Here is a 16869-nt window from a genome sequence, read left to right on the forward strand (position 1 = left end):
CATATTTTGAAGGACTCTCCTTTTTGTGAATGGCAATAAGAAAATCCTCTGTCAGTCATTTGAGGGGGGGTGGGTGGCAAGGAAGGTTGCTCTCATCCAGGTCCTTGAATGAAAATTCACCTTCACTAAATAGAAGCCCCAGCCTGTCCCATGTGTAAGTGCAGGCCACTGGCCTGGCAGTGGGCAACCTGAAGCTTAGAAATGACATCAAAACTGGGGTGGAAAGACAAAAAATACAATCTCCCTTTAAGCAGAGAACACAACTTGAGCATAGAGGACTCTCACAGGAAACGAAGAAAAATACCCACTGAAGATGAGCAAACAATCCAAAGTCAATCAAGGACACTAGCGATGGGGAGAGTGGGCAAGTTCAATTCAAAGGAACATTTGTCCCTAAGACCCTGAGGTAACAGAATAATCCCAGTAAGACAATTAGACATGTTTAAAATGGAAGAGATTAAAAGAAACCATAATGAAGCAACAGAATGAGTAAGAACAGAGCAGAGAGGAAAATCATCAAGTCCCCACCTTCCAGGGACACAGAACATGCTTGGGAGATGGAGAAGGAATGAAGCAGGGACCATCCTGTCTAGGAGAAGGACCGCACAGGGAGCTGCAGTTGCTCCAGGAAGGGGCGCCAGACCTAGCCTGCCCAGACGGAGAGGCCGGGAAACACATGTCTAACACGTCTGCAGGGAAAGTGGACCCAGAGAACGGCACATTCAACAGCTGCACAGTCTAATGTCTGCATTTCCTCAGCTGTTGCAGAGATTCTCCTAAAGAATCTAAGTACATTTTAAGGAAATAGTAATTTATGTATGTACCTCTCCCTCCCAATCTTTGAATCTCTCCAGCGTGGAGACAATGTGTCCTTCATGCACATGGAGCCACACTCCCCCTCACTCATTCTTCTCTTGCCACACAAGTCTTCTCTCAGTTCTTCCAGGATAATAAGCTCTCTTCTACTTCTGCGTCTTTGCACATGCTGTCGTCACCATCTAGAGTGATGTTTTACCGATGCTTTTCTTTTGGGGCTCAGCTTAATGGGTATCCCTCACAGAGACCTTCCCTGACCACCTTACTAATAAGGTCCCTTCCTACTAATGTGTTTTTTTTTTTTTTAATGCCACTCTTTGTTGGTTTATTTTCTTACTTTAATTTATAATTATTTAACCATTCCCCCCTGCCCCTTTGTTTCCTCCATTAGAATGTAGACTCCCTGAAGGCAGGGAATGATCTCATCGCTGCCGGATATCCAATGCCTGGCATTTATTTAGTAGGTGTTCAGTAAAATTATCAAATGAATTAATCTATGCAGGAAACAATTATGAAACAATTAACACTATACCCACTCAGAGGATACAGAGATGGAGAACATGGATTTCTGAACTTTGCAGTTTAGTGAAGGAGAGATATCAAACAAGAACTTGCAGTAAATGTGATGATGGTGATGACGGGGGAGGCACCCGGTGTTGTGGGAGCATCAGGCCAGGGGACAGATTTGCATAGAATTTGGGAAGGCTTCCAGGAAGAGCAACATTTAAGCTGAGTTCTGAAGTATAAACAGGAGTTCACCAGTTGAAAGGGAGCTGGAAGATGTTCTAGACTGACAGAAGGCCCAGATGAAAGAGAGGTATGGCTTTTGGAGAATATGAAAGAGGTTTTGCACTGGTTCAGCTTAGAGCTGCAGCAAGCAATAAGATGGGGCCAGATCATGGAGGGTTTTTAAGCTATGATAAAGAGTTTGGACTTTTTTCTGGGGTCAATTAGGAGCCATTAAACATCCTAATTGGGAGAGTGGCATAATCCAATGGACATTTTTTATAAAATGGCTGTGGGGCAATGTGAATAATAGGAAGAGGGCTGGAGGCAGGGAGGTCAGTCGGCTAGCGCAATAATCCAGGCAAGAGATGAGGATGTTTTAAATGGAGGCGTGGTACTGAGGAAGTGACCTGGAGGCATTTAGGAGAGAAGGCAGAAGAAGTTGGGATGGGGGCAGAATCAAGGGTGATGCCCAAGTTTCTAGCATGAGTAACATGGTGAAGGGGGCACCATCTTTGGGCCACATACACCTTGTACACATGCCATAGATGTATACTTGATGAAATAAAAATGGTCTTAGTCAACATTTTCATAATGATGAATATTCATCAGTTCACTTTCGGGTCCTGGGTCTGCCTGCAGGTGTGATCTACCATTCCCTACTGCCTCCACCTGTCTTGAGGTTACTCATCTGTGACCTGCCAGGCTAGGCTTCTCTCGGTATTCCTAATCCACCATCCCCACCAGGACCCATTTGCCTCTGTCTCCTGCTAGGAAGTGTGCCTTGTGCCCTTCCCCCACTATCTCTGGCCACAAGTGTCATGGATGCCAATAATGCTGCTGTAACTTTTCATTAATTTTCTTGGTGTTTTGTAGCTATAGGGACATTGAAATTTATGCTCAATAATATTACAGTTTCCCACTACTAATGGGATTATTATTTTTGTTCATTTGTGTTTGAAAGCCATTAGCATGAGATTTACCTTCAACAATATCTGCTGTGATTTTTAATGCCCTTGAAACTTGCAGCGAGTGATAGGTCTATAATAAGAGAAATGCTAGGAAGCATATAAATGTCTTTCTTGGGAAAAGAGGCCTTTTTATTTTCATCCTGGTTGGACTCGGGTTCTTTGATATAGCAGTTGGTGGGATATAAGGTATTAAAGGCTGAGAACACTGTGTTAGTTTGTAGATGTGTTCAAACAAGTTCCTGGTTATTCAGGGGACACTTTCATATTCTAGGAGGATTCATATTCTTGTTCCTTTTTTATGTTGTTTCTTACCTGGCTTACAGAAAAATAAATTGTGTGCTTTCAGGGAACAATATTTAGAACCATGAGTTGCTTGAAAGCGAAGGGACCCTGAAATCACTTTATCTGTCTGACTTTTCTAGGAGCTGGGCTGCTGGATGCACTGCTGAGCAGAGCTATGGAAATAGGCTTATTTCAGAGGCTGGAGAGGGGAGTTTCTCGGTGGGGCGAGGAAGGTGGGTAGAGAGGGCCAGTCTCACGAGTGTGTGACCTGTGCAGATTGTTAGGGCCCTGTGCTGTGAAATTCAAGTGCCACCATCTTGAAATTCTTAAGTTTTGAACAAAGGACCTCCCATTTTCACTATGCCCTGCAAATGATTTATTTGGTACTAATGTAGGCTTTGGAGCCAGGTGGACTTGGGTTCAAGTTCTGGAATTCTCAAGCTATTGACTGTGCCTCCATTATCCTTATTAGAAAAACTGGGGAATTAATATTGTCTTCTCCAACTAGAGGTGAGAGCTAAAAGTCCATGGTTAGCATCCAGGGAACCTGACAGACATTAGGACGTGCTCAGTGGGATTTTTAACTTTCATGTGCAGTACCCATAATTAAATATTATTATGACTTAATGTCAGGAACACTAGCCAGCTGGGAGAACCAGACATTGTCTGCGTGTACAAAAGCTAATCCCAGGTGTGCTGGTCAGGAGCACACCAAGCAAAGAACATTTTCCTAAGAGGAGACAGAAGGCAGGAGGTCCATTCATCCGTTGTCAGCCTTCTTACTGCTATGACACATGACTGATCATGTTCTCCAGCACAGTGTGGTCTCAGTTTCTCAGAAAACCTGCATGCTTCCCTTCTCTCCAGAAGTCCCTCAAGCTAGCCAATGAGTGACACGGGCATTATTATGAAGATGCCCTTGATCTTGATCTAATTAATTTGCAAACTTTAGTTTCAGCTACTATTTATAACAAATGGTTTTTCAACATATGACACAACAGAACTTGGCAGGCCATATATCACAATTCCATGCTTGAGAATCAGGACCCCAGACAAGGTATTTCCCCTCCATGACAGCCTGGACAGATGAGGACCAGTATGGAGCCCTTCATGACTTTGTAGATGAATGTGGCTGTGCTGTAGCCTAAATGAGCAATACCAGTGACTAGGCATGGCAGCCAGAGTCGGAGAAACACCAAGTCATTGGTAAGATAAACTCGTGATGAATAGCGCACTATCTTGAAATGCTGGGTTAAACAATTTTTTCTGAAAATGGAGAAAGGCTTTAAATCAAATTAATGAGAAACATAAGCTAATTCCTGGGTGTTTTTGGATGCTGGGCCAAAAGAATTCCTCAGAGGATTATAGCAGGAATCAGGTGGCCTTTGCTGTGTTCAGTTTAGGGTCTGTGGGAGCTTGGAGGCCAGATGGTAGACATCAGGGGGAAGGACTGGGGGCCTCAGCTCTGCGTGCCCTGCTGCACATACACACACCGTGAGACACAGGGCCCCCTGTACGGGCTCAGGAGACATGGGGCAGGAGCCCAGACAGGGCAGCAGCCTCACAGTGGCCTGTGCTGGAAACGACCACATTCCCAGCATGCTTGGCTCTTTCCTCCCTTCCCCCTGTACACTTATGAGCAGTGAGATGTGGTTCGCTACCCAGCTCTCTGAGGCCCAAAGGGCTTTTGTGGGTAGTGATGGCCAAAGCTGGACTGTCTCCTCCCCACAGTTCAGCCTGTGAATGGCCTTCAACAAACCACAGCTCTTCTTTCAAGATCCCTCATCAACCTCTTTCTAGTGCTTTTGATGATGGATGATGGTACTTCCCAACGAATAGAAAAGAATGGTAGACTATTTCTCCCTTATCCCTCATTTTTGTGAAAGGGGTCCTAGATAATACCTGACTCCTGGGCCCGCATGAGATGGTACACTGTATCAATACATTAAAGATCTTCAGCTTCTAATGATTTTGATTAATTACTGACTAGTTTATCAAATACCTCAAGACATAGGGGCAAAAACCATCTGTCAATAAACAAATGTTTCTTTTTGGAAATGGTGATTTTAGCTTCGTGTAAATGTCACTCCCCCAACCCTCTCACAAATCAAAATAACCCACCACACTGACCCTCAGGAGAACAAAGATGTGATATTCCAACAATGCAGCCATAGCAACAGCTTTTAGCACAAGCTCGAGAAACAACAAATGCAGTCAGGGAAGATGTGAGACAACAAGACGAACATTTGTGCCTGTGTCTTCAACTGAACATAAGCATTCTGAAACTCAGCAAATAGATTTCACTTCCTACAGTACCAATTTTCCAGCACATTGTCCTATAAGTTTTGAGTCCCTGGGAAAGAAAGCTAAAGGATGCTTGAGGGCATGTCTGAGTTTTAGACATTCTGGGATTATTTTTCTTACCTGTTGTCGAATTTCCTCCTCCATTTTCACTGGAGAGCCCAATTCTGCAACCTGTTTGACGCCTTCGCTTGCATATCCTCCATACTCCCAGAGCACGTAATTCTTGGAGTGGGATCCGCCGATGATTGCAGACCAGTGATTGGCCCGACCTGGAAAAGCCAATTAGATGTAGGTATCAGTGTGGCTGTGGCTAAAACACAAGTCTCTTCAGGGATGGGGAGGTGTAATTGGACAAGGATCCAACCTGTGTTGGCTAAGCACCTGCTCTGTGTTAGGTCCTGTGCTATTCTGGGATGAGTAAGACAGTCCCTGTAAGCAAGTAAGTCTTGGGCATATGCAGACAGGGCAATGGGTAGATGTCTAAACAGGAGACAGAGCTGGCCCAGAATGATGACTCCTGTCTGAAAGAATCTCAGAGAAGAAGAAAGTTGAGAGACGGTTTAAATGCTGAGCAGATTTGTAAGACAGAACAGAGAGGAACGACTATTTCTGGCAGACTCAGAAACATTAAGTCACATTGTGTGTTTGGGGAGCCATAAGTAATTTAGCATTGCTGTGTCACAGAGTGTCAAGGGGAGAGTTGGGAAATGAGGCCAGGGAAGTGGGAAGGAGCCTGCCCATGGAGAACCTTGTTCTAAATGCTTCAGGAGTTCAGATGTCATTTTAAAGGGTCTGAAACCATTGAAGGGTTCTGAGCAGGGGAATGACACAATCACATTTGAATTTTAGATAAATCATCCAGATAGCAGTGTGAAGGATGAATCAGTGTGGGCAAAATTGGAATGTGGAGCTGGGGAGGTGGGCACCGAGCAAAAGGTAAAGGGAGTGAGTAGGAAATTAGGCTTAATCATTCCTGGGAATAAGCACTGCTGGTTTTTGCTGGCTTTTATGTACCTTCCAAGGTGAGGGACAGGCAGGCTAGCCATGTGAAAGGATGGGCGAGGTGGTTTGGATACAAGGACATGACTAGTCCACAGTGGTTTGCTGAGGATCACCCAGGATAATGACTGCAGTCATTATCCTGCAGATTATGACACAGAGGGAGAACAGAATAATGTCTGGGCAGGACCAAGGCAGAACTTGGCCTGAGGATTTTTCAAAGTCTCAAGGGGGAGGAAAAAGAGGAGAGAAAAGTCATCACCAACACCACGCCAGATTTATTTTTGCACATGATGAATATAAATACATATATATTGATTACTGGGCTTCCCGGGAGGCACTAGTGGGAAAGAACCCGTCTGCCAATGCAGGAGACATCAGAGACCCAGGTTAAATCTGTGGGTCGGGAAGATCCCCTGGAGGACGAAATGGCAACCCGCTCCAGTGTTCTTCTTGCCTGGCAAATTCCATGGACAGAGGAGCCTGGCAGGCTACAGTCCATGGGGTCACAGAGTCGGACATGACTGAAGTGACTTAGCACGCACGCACGCACACGTGCATACTGATTACTGTTACATACAATTCGTTATAATGTTGGCTCAGTTGTCTGCTATTCTTTGGCTGGGTTTTTAAAATCTCCAGTTTAGGAATATTTTGGGGCACAGCAAAGAGGGAAACTTGAACTGGTTGGATCCAACTGATGTTTGCTGCTTCCAACCCTCTGGCTCAGGGTGGGCAGACCTTTCCACTCTACCCCCCACTACTTACGAAAGTGATTCTGAACAGGACTGAATCTCGTTCACATCTCCCACCTGCTACTCCAGGGCCCTCTGCTCCAGGGGCGCATCAGGAGCGTGGGCACAAAGCTACCTGCCTGGTCTGCTGAGAGATGACATGATCCAGGCAGACAACATCACCATGTGGGTCTGCCCAGCTGCTGGCTTATTGTTTCCCGTACATTAGGGAAATGCTAACACTGTGTTTGTCCATCGCATCCCTAGAGAAGACAGATGGAGGTGTTGCCAGCCATTTCTCTAATTTACTTCCTGATTGGGAAGCATGCTCTGGTTATCATCTAGGCCAAGAGCACTGCTTGTGTAGGGGCAAGGGTCAGAATCAGTCATGATGTTTGGTTCATGGTATGAACACAGGGAGACCAGTTCCAGTATCTCACTTATCCCCTGTTCTGTTTCACCAAAATATCCCCTTGTTCCAGACCCATTCTACGTGTAATTTCATACCTCAGTGGCTTAGCACATGCTGTTCCCTCTGTGCTTTCCTCATCTGGGCCACTCATTCCTCTTTCCTGTTCTACCCAGAAGCCTCCCAAGACCTCCCCCTAGAATGATTTAAACCTTTGTCTTTTGTCTCCCCTTAGCCAGATCACATTTTAAAAACTGGAAGTATAGTTGGTTTACAATATTATATTAGCTTCAGATATACAACACACTGATTCAACATTTTCATAGTTATTAAAAAATAATGGCTATATTTTTCTGTGCTGTACAATAGACACTTCTTGCTTACCTATTTCGGGTATCTTAATCCCTATCTTACCCATCCCCTTTCCTTTCCCCACTACCAGTGTGTTCTATCAGCATAGACCATATTTACGATCCCCACTCCATGTGTGTTCTCCCACTAGATTGTAGGCTCCCTGAGGAAGGCTGTCTTCAGCACTGTATGCCCAGGTGCCCAGCCCTGAGCCTGATGCACTGTGGATGCTTAGCACTTATTCCCTGAAGCATTTCATCCAAATAATCAGATACAAAGGGGTCAGTGTACGTGCTAGAAGAATTGGGCAGCAGGCTTGCACAGATTTGATTCAATGTGATTAAATTCAAGTCTCAGTTCAGCAGACTTCCCAACTCCTACTGGGCTAAAGCGCTCAGCTCTTCTGCAGGCTGTTAAAAAATAAACACGGAACAACAACAAAAAAGAAAGGCCTGGGTCTCAGAGCCGGCAGACAGGGATTCAGGTTCCGGCACTGACACTTACTACCTGTGGAAACTTGGCCAAATTCCAATTACTTTATTTCCCTGATTCGTAGCTCATTCTTTTGTAATTCAAGGATGATAATGCCTGCCTTATCGACCTGTTATAAGAATTAAATGCAATTTTTAACATAATGACATAATATATGTGCAATCACTGGCACACAATAGACTCTCAATAAAGATGGTTTCTTCCTTCCCTGGTTGTTTGGGAGGGTACAAAAATGAGTAAAATATGAACCTGCCTTTGATTCAATATAAGAGATAAGAAATACATAATGCGAACTAAGGTAAGAGGATAGGAACAAGCACAATCACAGCGGGATGAGGGGACAGGCCAGATGGCTCTTTCTGATTTATTCATTGGACTTCCATTTACTAGGTGCCAAGCACTGTGGCAGGCCCGGGGCACTGACAGGACTTGGACGTGGTGCTTGTCCTGGAGGGACTCACAGCCTCGGGGAGGGGAAATGGATGGGTCAGCAGATTACCTACAATCAAGCATGGTCAGAGTTCTAGACACAAGAACACGGAACACAGGAGATGGAGTAGCTAACTCCAAATTCAGGGATTCAGAGTCTAAATGCACGTTTACAGAGAAACAAGTACCTCAAGAATGAGATGTCTTACTCTTGACTAAAATGTCAGAGTATCAGTTCAGCCTTCTAGTCAACACAGTTGTTGGTTTTCTGCAATGGTCTTGCAACATACCACATTTATTTAAATTTTAGGACCTTGAATGACATTAACCACATAATAGATATTTCACAAGGCACTAGGCTAGGGTAAGGGGGCAGACTGCATCCTTCCTGGGGATACAAGGCAGGCACTCATGGGACAATGTGCACTGTTAGAAATAACAAGGAATTCAGGTGAGTGGCAGTCACATATGGGCAGGATGGCTTGGGGGGAGGGCCACAGTGCAGAAGACCAAGGCTCCAGACCTCCATTCGTGACCATGAATCAGTTATTCCATCTCTCAGAGCCTCAGTTCACCTTTTAAAAATAGAATAATTACTAGACTGGACTGTTTCTCAGAGTTGTGCAAATTAATAGGACCGGCCTGGGAGAGAACTATAAAAACTTTAAAGAACTGGACAAAACAAAGTCTCTGTGTTTGTAAAGACAGAAAGCACAGGGGCATCCACAAGAAGCAGAGGAGCAAGGACACTCCCGCCTTGGAAGGAGACTCCCGTGGGAAAACTGGCAGGACAGGAGGAGCAGGAATTCTATTAAAAATAGATGAGATCTATTTTTAGGGTCAGGAAGATCTCCTGGAGTAGGAAATGGCAACCCACTCCAGTATTCTTGCCTGGAGAATTCCATGAATAGAGGAGTCTGGCGGGCTATCGTTCATGGAATTGCAAAGAGTTGGACACGACTGAGTGACTAACACACAGGTGTTAGGCACAACGCTTTCCTAGGTGTAACCCTCGTTACAACTTCACTGTCATCCTACAGATGAAGAGATGTTAAGGAACCTACCTAAGCTCACAGAGGAGCTAGCAAGAGGGCCAAGTTGGGGTTCAAATCCAAGTTCACCGGCCCTAAAACACATGCTCTTTTCCTGAGAAGTCAGGAAATGGAGACTATTTAGTGGAATAGAGAGTTAGAAGACAAAGAGATAAGATGAAAAACAAAGGCAGGGCCAGGTTGTGGAGAGTGATGCGTGCCCACTGTGGCAACTGGCATCAGGAGAGAGAGAAATATAACGGAAATTTTCTTCTGGCAAGAATGACATAACAACAACAGTTTACACGTATGGAGTCATTACTACATGACAGGAACTGTGCCAAGGACTTGACCGATATTGTCACATGAAATACTCAAGAAAGAAAAGTCTTTTTTTCAAACCTAATAAAATTGTTTAGTAGCTCAAATATATAATGGAGAGACATAATTGTGAGCTTGCTTTATAATCTGTTATAACATTATGTCAATGGGAAAAAATGCTTTCTGAGATTCAAACAATGAACTAAATTTAACAAAGAACTCCCTTCATGAAAGTGAAAGTGAAAAGTCTCTCAGTCGTGTCTGATTCTTTGCGACCCCATGAATTACACAGTCCATGGAATTCTCCAGGCCAGAATACTGGAGTGGGTAGCATATCCCTTCTTCAGAGGATCTTCCCAACCCAGGGATTGGACCAAGGTCTCCTGCATTGCAGGCGGATTCTTTACCAGCTGAGCCCAAGGGAAGCTCAAGAATACTGGAGTGGGTAGCCGACCCCTTCTCCAGCGGATCTTCCCAACCCAGGAATTGAACCAGGGTCTCCTGCATTGCAGGCGGATTCTTTACCAACTGAACTACCAGGGAAAATTCAACTCCCTTCATAGCAAATATTTATTTAAAAGAACTTTTATGACATATTCAGACATTAGGAAATTTTTTTTTTTTTTTTTTTTGGCTGCACTGGGTCTTAATTGTGGCATGTGGAATCTAGCTTCCTGACCAGGGATTGAACCCAGGGCCCCTGCATTGGGAGCTCAGAGTCTTAGCCATTGGACCACCAGGGAATTCCTAGGAAATTCTCATATGTAGCATATGCTTTTAAATTAATCAAAAAAGAAATTTCTTTCTTTTTTTTTTTTGGATACAAGTGCTATCTCAATTTCCACTTTTCACATGAGGAAACTTAAAGAGATGAAATGAGTTAACCCCAGATCACCAGAGCAGATGCTGGGATTCAAAGTTGGGTCTATCTAGTGCCAGAGCCCACCTCTCCCCCACCCACTACTTCACATCTTTGGAAGCACATGCCAGCCAGAGGGAGGACAGAGAGCCCAAGGGTGAAGAGACCAAACAGGAGATCCATCACCATCCCTGGCTGAGTTGTGTATGGCCTGGCTTAGGAGAGGAAACGGGAACATGGGAGCAGATGTGTGAGCCAGTAAAATCAGGGAGGACTGGACAGTCTACAGGGGTCAGCTTGGTGAAGTAAAAAGCTCCAGTTTTTGCATCAAACATGTGTGTATTCCAGTCTCCAATCTGAAACTTTCTAGACTGAATAAGTTAGTCAGTCACTCTCAACTCAGTCTCCTCATCTGTAAAGTAGGGATATTGACATGACCAGCCTCCTAGTGCCTTTCTGAGGCTGATGTCCATGAATTAAAGACAGTTAACACATGAAAACAAGAAGGCAATGGCACCCCACTCTGGTACTCTTGCCTGGAGAATCCCATGGACGGAAGAGCCTGGTAGGCTGCAGTCCATGGGGTCGCGAAGAGTTAGACACAACTGAGCGACTTCCCTTTCACTTTTCACTTTCATGCATTGGAGAAGGAAACGGCAACCCACTCCAGTGTTCTTGCCTGGAGAATCCCAGAGATGCGGGAGCCTGGTGGGCTGCCGTCTATGGGGTCGCATAGATTTGAACACGACTGAAATGACTTAGCAGCAGCACCAGCAGCAACACATAAAATGGGCTCAAAAGATACCAGCTAGTCAAATTAAATCTGAATGTGGTGGGTCAAAGCCAGAAAAGCTTCTGGAAGCCATGGGACCAAAGGGAATCGGATTTGGAGATAGGTTAGCAGTTTGACCTTAGAAAGCATCACTACGAACAAAGCTAGTGGAGGTGATAGAATTCCAGTTGAGCTATTTCAAATCCTGAAAGATGATGCTGTGAAAGTGCTGCACTCAATATGCTAGCAAATTTGGAAAACTCAGCAGTTGCCACAGGACTGGAAAAGGTCAGTTTTCATTCCAATCCCAAAGAAAGGCAATGCCAAAGAATGCTCAAACTACCACACAATTGCACTCATCTCACACGCTAGAAAAGTAATGCTCAAAATTCTCCAAGCCAGGCTTCAGCAATACGTGAACTATGACCTTCCAGATGTTCAAGCTGGTTTTAGGAAAGGCAGAGGAACCAGAGATCAAAATGACAACATCCGCTGGATCATCGAAAAAGCAAGAGAGTTCCAGAAAAACATCTATTTCTACTTTATTGACTATGCCAAAGCCTTTGACTGTGTGCATCACAATAAACTGTGGAAAATTCTGAAAGAGATGGGAATACCAGAACACCTGACCTGCCTCTTGAGAAACCTATATGCAGGTCAGGAAGCAACAGTTAGAACTGGACATGGAACAACAGACTGGTTCCAAATAGGAAAAGGAGTACGACAAGGCTGTATATTGTCACCCTGCTTATTTAACATATATGCAGAGTACATCATGAGAAATGCTGGGTAGGAAGAAACACAAGCTGGAATCAAGATTGCTGGGAGAAATATCAATAACCTCAGATATGCAGATGACACCACCCTTATGGCAGAAAGTGAAGAGGAACTAAAAAGCCTCTTGATGAAAATGAAAGAGGAGAGTGAAAAAGTTGGCTTAAAGCTCAACATTCAAAAAACGAAGATCATGGCATCTGGTCCCATCACTTCATGGAAATACATGGGGAAATAATGGAAACAGTGCCAGACTTTATTTTTGGGGGCTCCAAAATCACTGCAGATGGTGACTGCAGCCACGAAATTAAAAGATGCTTACTCCTTGGAAGGAACGTTATGACCAACCCTGACAGCATATTAAAAAGCAGAGACATTACTTTGCTAACAAAGGTCCGACTAGTCAAGGCTATGGTTTTTCCAGTGGTCATGTATGGATGTGAGAGTTGGACTGTGAAGAAAGCTGAGCACTGAAGAATTGATGCTTTTGAACTGTGGTGTTGGAGAAGACTCTTGAGAGTCCCTTGGACTGCAAGGAGATCCTACCAGTCCATTCTAAAGGAGATCAGTCCTGGGTGTTCATTGGAAGGACTGGTGCTAAAGCTGAAACTCCAATACTTTGGCCACCTCATGCGAAGAGCTGACTCATTGGAAAAGACTCTGATGCTGGGAGGGATTGGGGGCAGGAGGAGAAGGGGACGACAGAGTATGAGATGGCTGGATGGCATCACCGACTCGTTGGTCATGGGTTTGGGTGAACTCTGGGAGTAGGTGATGGACAGGGAGGCCTGGCATGCTGCAATTCATGGGGTCGCAAAGAGTCAGACACAACTGAGCAACTGAACTGAACTAGCAGTTTGAACTAGAACTGGTGGGAAGAGACGACAGGAATGTTAGATGCAGGAAACTGAGTCTGAAAAAAATGGTAGGGAGTCATCTAAATGGGACACCGTTGTCTGGGGCTGGCAGCATGAGGTGCTAAGCAGACCCCAGTTAGTTGGGACACAGACAAGTTTATCCTCCATTCTCCAGGAAATAAGGGATGAGAGGGAGAGAGGCTCCAGGTATCAGGAGGTCTGGGGAGAAGGGGACAAAGTAAATGCTCATGACTTTCTTAAAGGAACACTCAGTGAGACCACCACTGGGGTTCCTAGTTAACACTTGGGCTTCATCCTCAGGGTAAAGGCAGGAAAACAGACACTATCAGCAACTCTTTGACTCTCAAGTAAAGCCACAGCTCCTTGGTTTAGCCAGCCTCTCTCTGGCTCCAGCAGCTGGGTCTAGATGGTTACTCCCAGTAGCTTGGATGGGGCATAGATGTGACAGAGGCAGGTGGAAAGCTGGGAGGAAATGATTAGACATGTGAGTCTGAGATATTGCTACCTAGCCAGGTGTGTGCATCAGCCTGAAAAGCCACTCCAGAAGGACATAGGTGCACTCATCTTACTTCTGACATCTTTTCTGCTGTCAGCACTAGGTGGTAAATTATGGGATTCACAATGATGCCTAGAAGCCTAGTGCTGATGAAAGAAGAACCATGTCTGGCCTTTTGTCTGGTGTAGGAGGAGGCATGTTGCACAGTAGATGGATTCTTCGAGGTGTTCTGCATATCCAGTGACAGCCCAGATTTCCTAGACTGCTTTGCCAGTGGCTGCATTTCCTTGCCAATCTCAATCCTGCAGAAGCCAACCATTCATTTTCTTGACACTCATTCATAGCTTCACTGGAGAATGTTTTGCAACCTTGAGGACTAGTTTGCTACAACCTCCTGTTATCCACTCTCAGTCTCACCAATCATATCTTAGCAAATCTTTGGGAACTGGTTAGACTCATACAGAATTTGTTATTATAGCTACAGCACAGTTCCTCTGCTTTCTAAGTACTAGCCTCCTCTCCCCATCTACTCTTAATAGATGGCTCTGTCACTTAACTTTCCTGAGAAGACCAACATCAACCCACCCAGACTTACCCAGGTGCCACCTGGCCAGTGATCAATAGAAAAGCACTGTTGCCCTGCCAACCCTGCTCATAAACCTTGTCTTGGCTCTCACTTCCCTCTTGCCCTGGCTCTTCTCACCCTGAGCTCAGTTCCAGAATCTGCCTGGTTTCTGACCCTTTGGATTTGGCCATAGAACGTGGCTCCTCTAGATTTGCTGCTGGACACTGCCTAGGACATAGCCTGTACTTGCCCTCTGGCTCTTCTTGCTCTTGGGTGCTTCATGAACTCACTCTGATCAAGCTGTTCTGGTTTTTATGATCCCATCTCAGTAGAGCCGCCTGGAAAAAACCCTGCATGGGGAGATCTGTTACTAAGGACAGAAATTCATCAACTTTCTATCATTCTGCCTTCTTTACTTAGCTAGTGTTTTTTCCTTCCTTAAGCTCTTAAGATAGTATCATTTTTCTGTTCCAGGAAAACATGTAGGCAATTGATTACATTCTTTTGTATTTCCCCTAGGACCTCCAATAATAATATTCTATTCTATTAACTAATCAAATGAACATTTACTAGGCAAATATTATGTACTAACTCAGCAATCAGTAAGCTGCAGCTCACTGCCTATTTTTGTCCCAATAAAGTTTTATATTTCATGTATTATTTATGTATTGTTTATGGCTGCTTTCATGATATAATAGTTTTAGTCAAGAGGTTACAACAGAGACCATCTGGCCTGCAAACCCTGAAACAGTTATTATCTGATCCTTTATTGGGCACCCCTGGTGACTCAGACGGTGAATAATCTGCCGGCAATGTGGGAGATCTGGGTTCCATCCCTGGGTCGGGAAGATCCCCTGCAGAAGCCAAAGGCTGCCCACCCCAGTATTCTTGCCTGGAAAATTCCATGGACACTGGAGCTTGGCAAGCTACGGTCCAAAAGTTTCCTAAAATGTGTGCTAGGTCATGGTGACTCTGCAAAGAATCAGATTTGATCCCATCTTTGAAACGTTCGGTGTGGAGGGTAAGATTGAGGGCACAAAGGACAGGTCATAATGGGCAATTACAATAAAATGTGGGCAATATAGCTTTGATAAAGGCAAAATCAGAGTGTTCTACAAGCGCAAATAAAGGGACTTAAACCCGGACTGTACCAGAGAAGGCTTCCTGGAGGAGACGGCAATTGAGCTCCATTCTGAAGGATAAGTAGGAGTTAAGAAAGGCAATTAGTGGGTAAAAGGGAGGGTGTTTTTTGCAGAGGGATCAGTATGTTCCAAAGTGAAGCCAGAGACACAACAAAAACCAAAAGGAGGTCAAGGCATTCTGTATGTGTGTCTCTGTGAGTGTTTGTAAGAAAGGGCTTATCAGTAATGAAGCCCATCAGCTAGGCAGACCTTGAAGAGATATGAATGTCTTCATAGTAAGTTTTTTATTTTATCCTGAAAGCGGTATGAAGGAGAGAATAAGATATTCCTGTCTACAGATAACTCCCAAATCTATATATGCTCATGCAACTTATGCTTCTGACTCTGATGTAGTAAATAGCACTGGACTAGCCCTCTGGACATAAGTTACTATAAAACTGGACAAAATATGGGCTTTCCTGATAGCTCAGATGGTTAAGAATCTGCCTGCAATACAGAAGGCCCTGGTTCAATTCCTGGATCAGGAAGACCTCCGGGCAAAAGGATAGGCTACCAACTCCAGTATTCTTGGGCTTCCCTGGTGGCTCAGATGGTAAAGAATCCACCTGCAATGCTGGAGACCTGAGTTTGATCCCTGGTTTGGGAAGATCCTCTGGAGGAGGGCATGGCAACCCACTCCAGTATTCTTGCCTGGAGAATCCCCAAGGACAGAGGAACCTGATGGGCAAAATATATGAAGCACCAGTTTTCAGAAAAGGACTCTGATCCCTGAGAAAAGGGAAACACAAACAACAGGTGTGACCTAGACATTTTCTAGTCTGTGATGCAGGAAAGTAGAGCACAACAACCGGAATGGCAATCTGGCTAAATTGACAGGAAGCTGAGGCTGCTGAGATAGATAGGATTTACTGGTAAAAATACCAATAAGGGAGGGAGCTGCACAGCGAAGTTCAGAAATATGCATAAAAGTCCACTTAAATCTGTCACGAAACACTAAGCTGCACGTGTGCAGGGGGGGACTTCAAAGGCCTAGGAGAGAACAGCTACTGACAAGCTAAGAGCTGAATGGCAGTTCCAGAGATCACACAATGCTAGAGATGTAGGAATTCCAATCACCCATATTAAAGGGACTTTGCTAACCATTCAGGATGTTCAAGTGAGACTCTAGAAAAGCCACATATTAGGAGTAAAATGACATTATACCCAGAGCAAGGACTAGACTAAAGCTAACAAGGCTTAGAAAACAAGCCTTGAAAGAGAATTAAGCAGGTCTATCACTAAAACTGTCAAATTAAAACTCCATCTCTCTAAAGAAAGAGAACAAATCCACTCAACAACATATCACCTACAATGTCTATCATACAATCAAAAGTTGTTCAGGAGCAGGAAAATATGATTATAACCATGAAAAAAAAATAGAAAAAAAAGTTCCTGAGATGACAGATACATTGGGATTATCATATGAGGACTTTAAAACATCTATTATCAATATGTTCAAGAATTTTAGGAGAAGATAGA

The 16869-nt window shown here is 44.4% G+C and overlaps 1 protein-coding gene across 2 annotated transcripts in view; it reads right to left on the reverse strand.

The window, feature by feature from the left end:
* Positions 1 to 16869, reverse strand: part of SPON1 (spondin 1) — a 357717-nt gene that overhangs the window by 130207 nt on the left and 210641 nt on the right. For both annotated transcript variants that reach the window (XM_086339887.1, XM_086339886.1), the window contains exon 6: positions 5220 to 5368. In XM_086339887.1, the coding sequence (XP_086196013.1) occupies positions 5220 to 5368 (149 nt within the window). The remainder of the gene's footprint in view (positions 1 to 5219; positions 5369 to 16869) is intronic.

The sequence above is a fragment of the Bos grunniens genome, chromosome 15 (assembly GCF_055505025.1).
Source record: "Bos grunniens cultivar Pamir isolate PY7600 chromosome 15, Bosgru_T2T1.0, whole genome shotgun sequence".
In the NCBI taxonomy this organism is placed as follows: domain Eukaryota; kingdom Metazoa; phylum Chordata; class Mammalia; order Artiodactyla; family Bovidae; genus Bos; species Bos grunniens.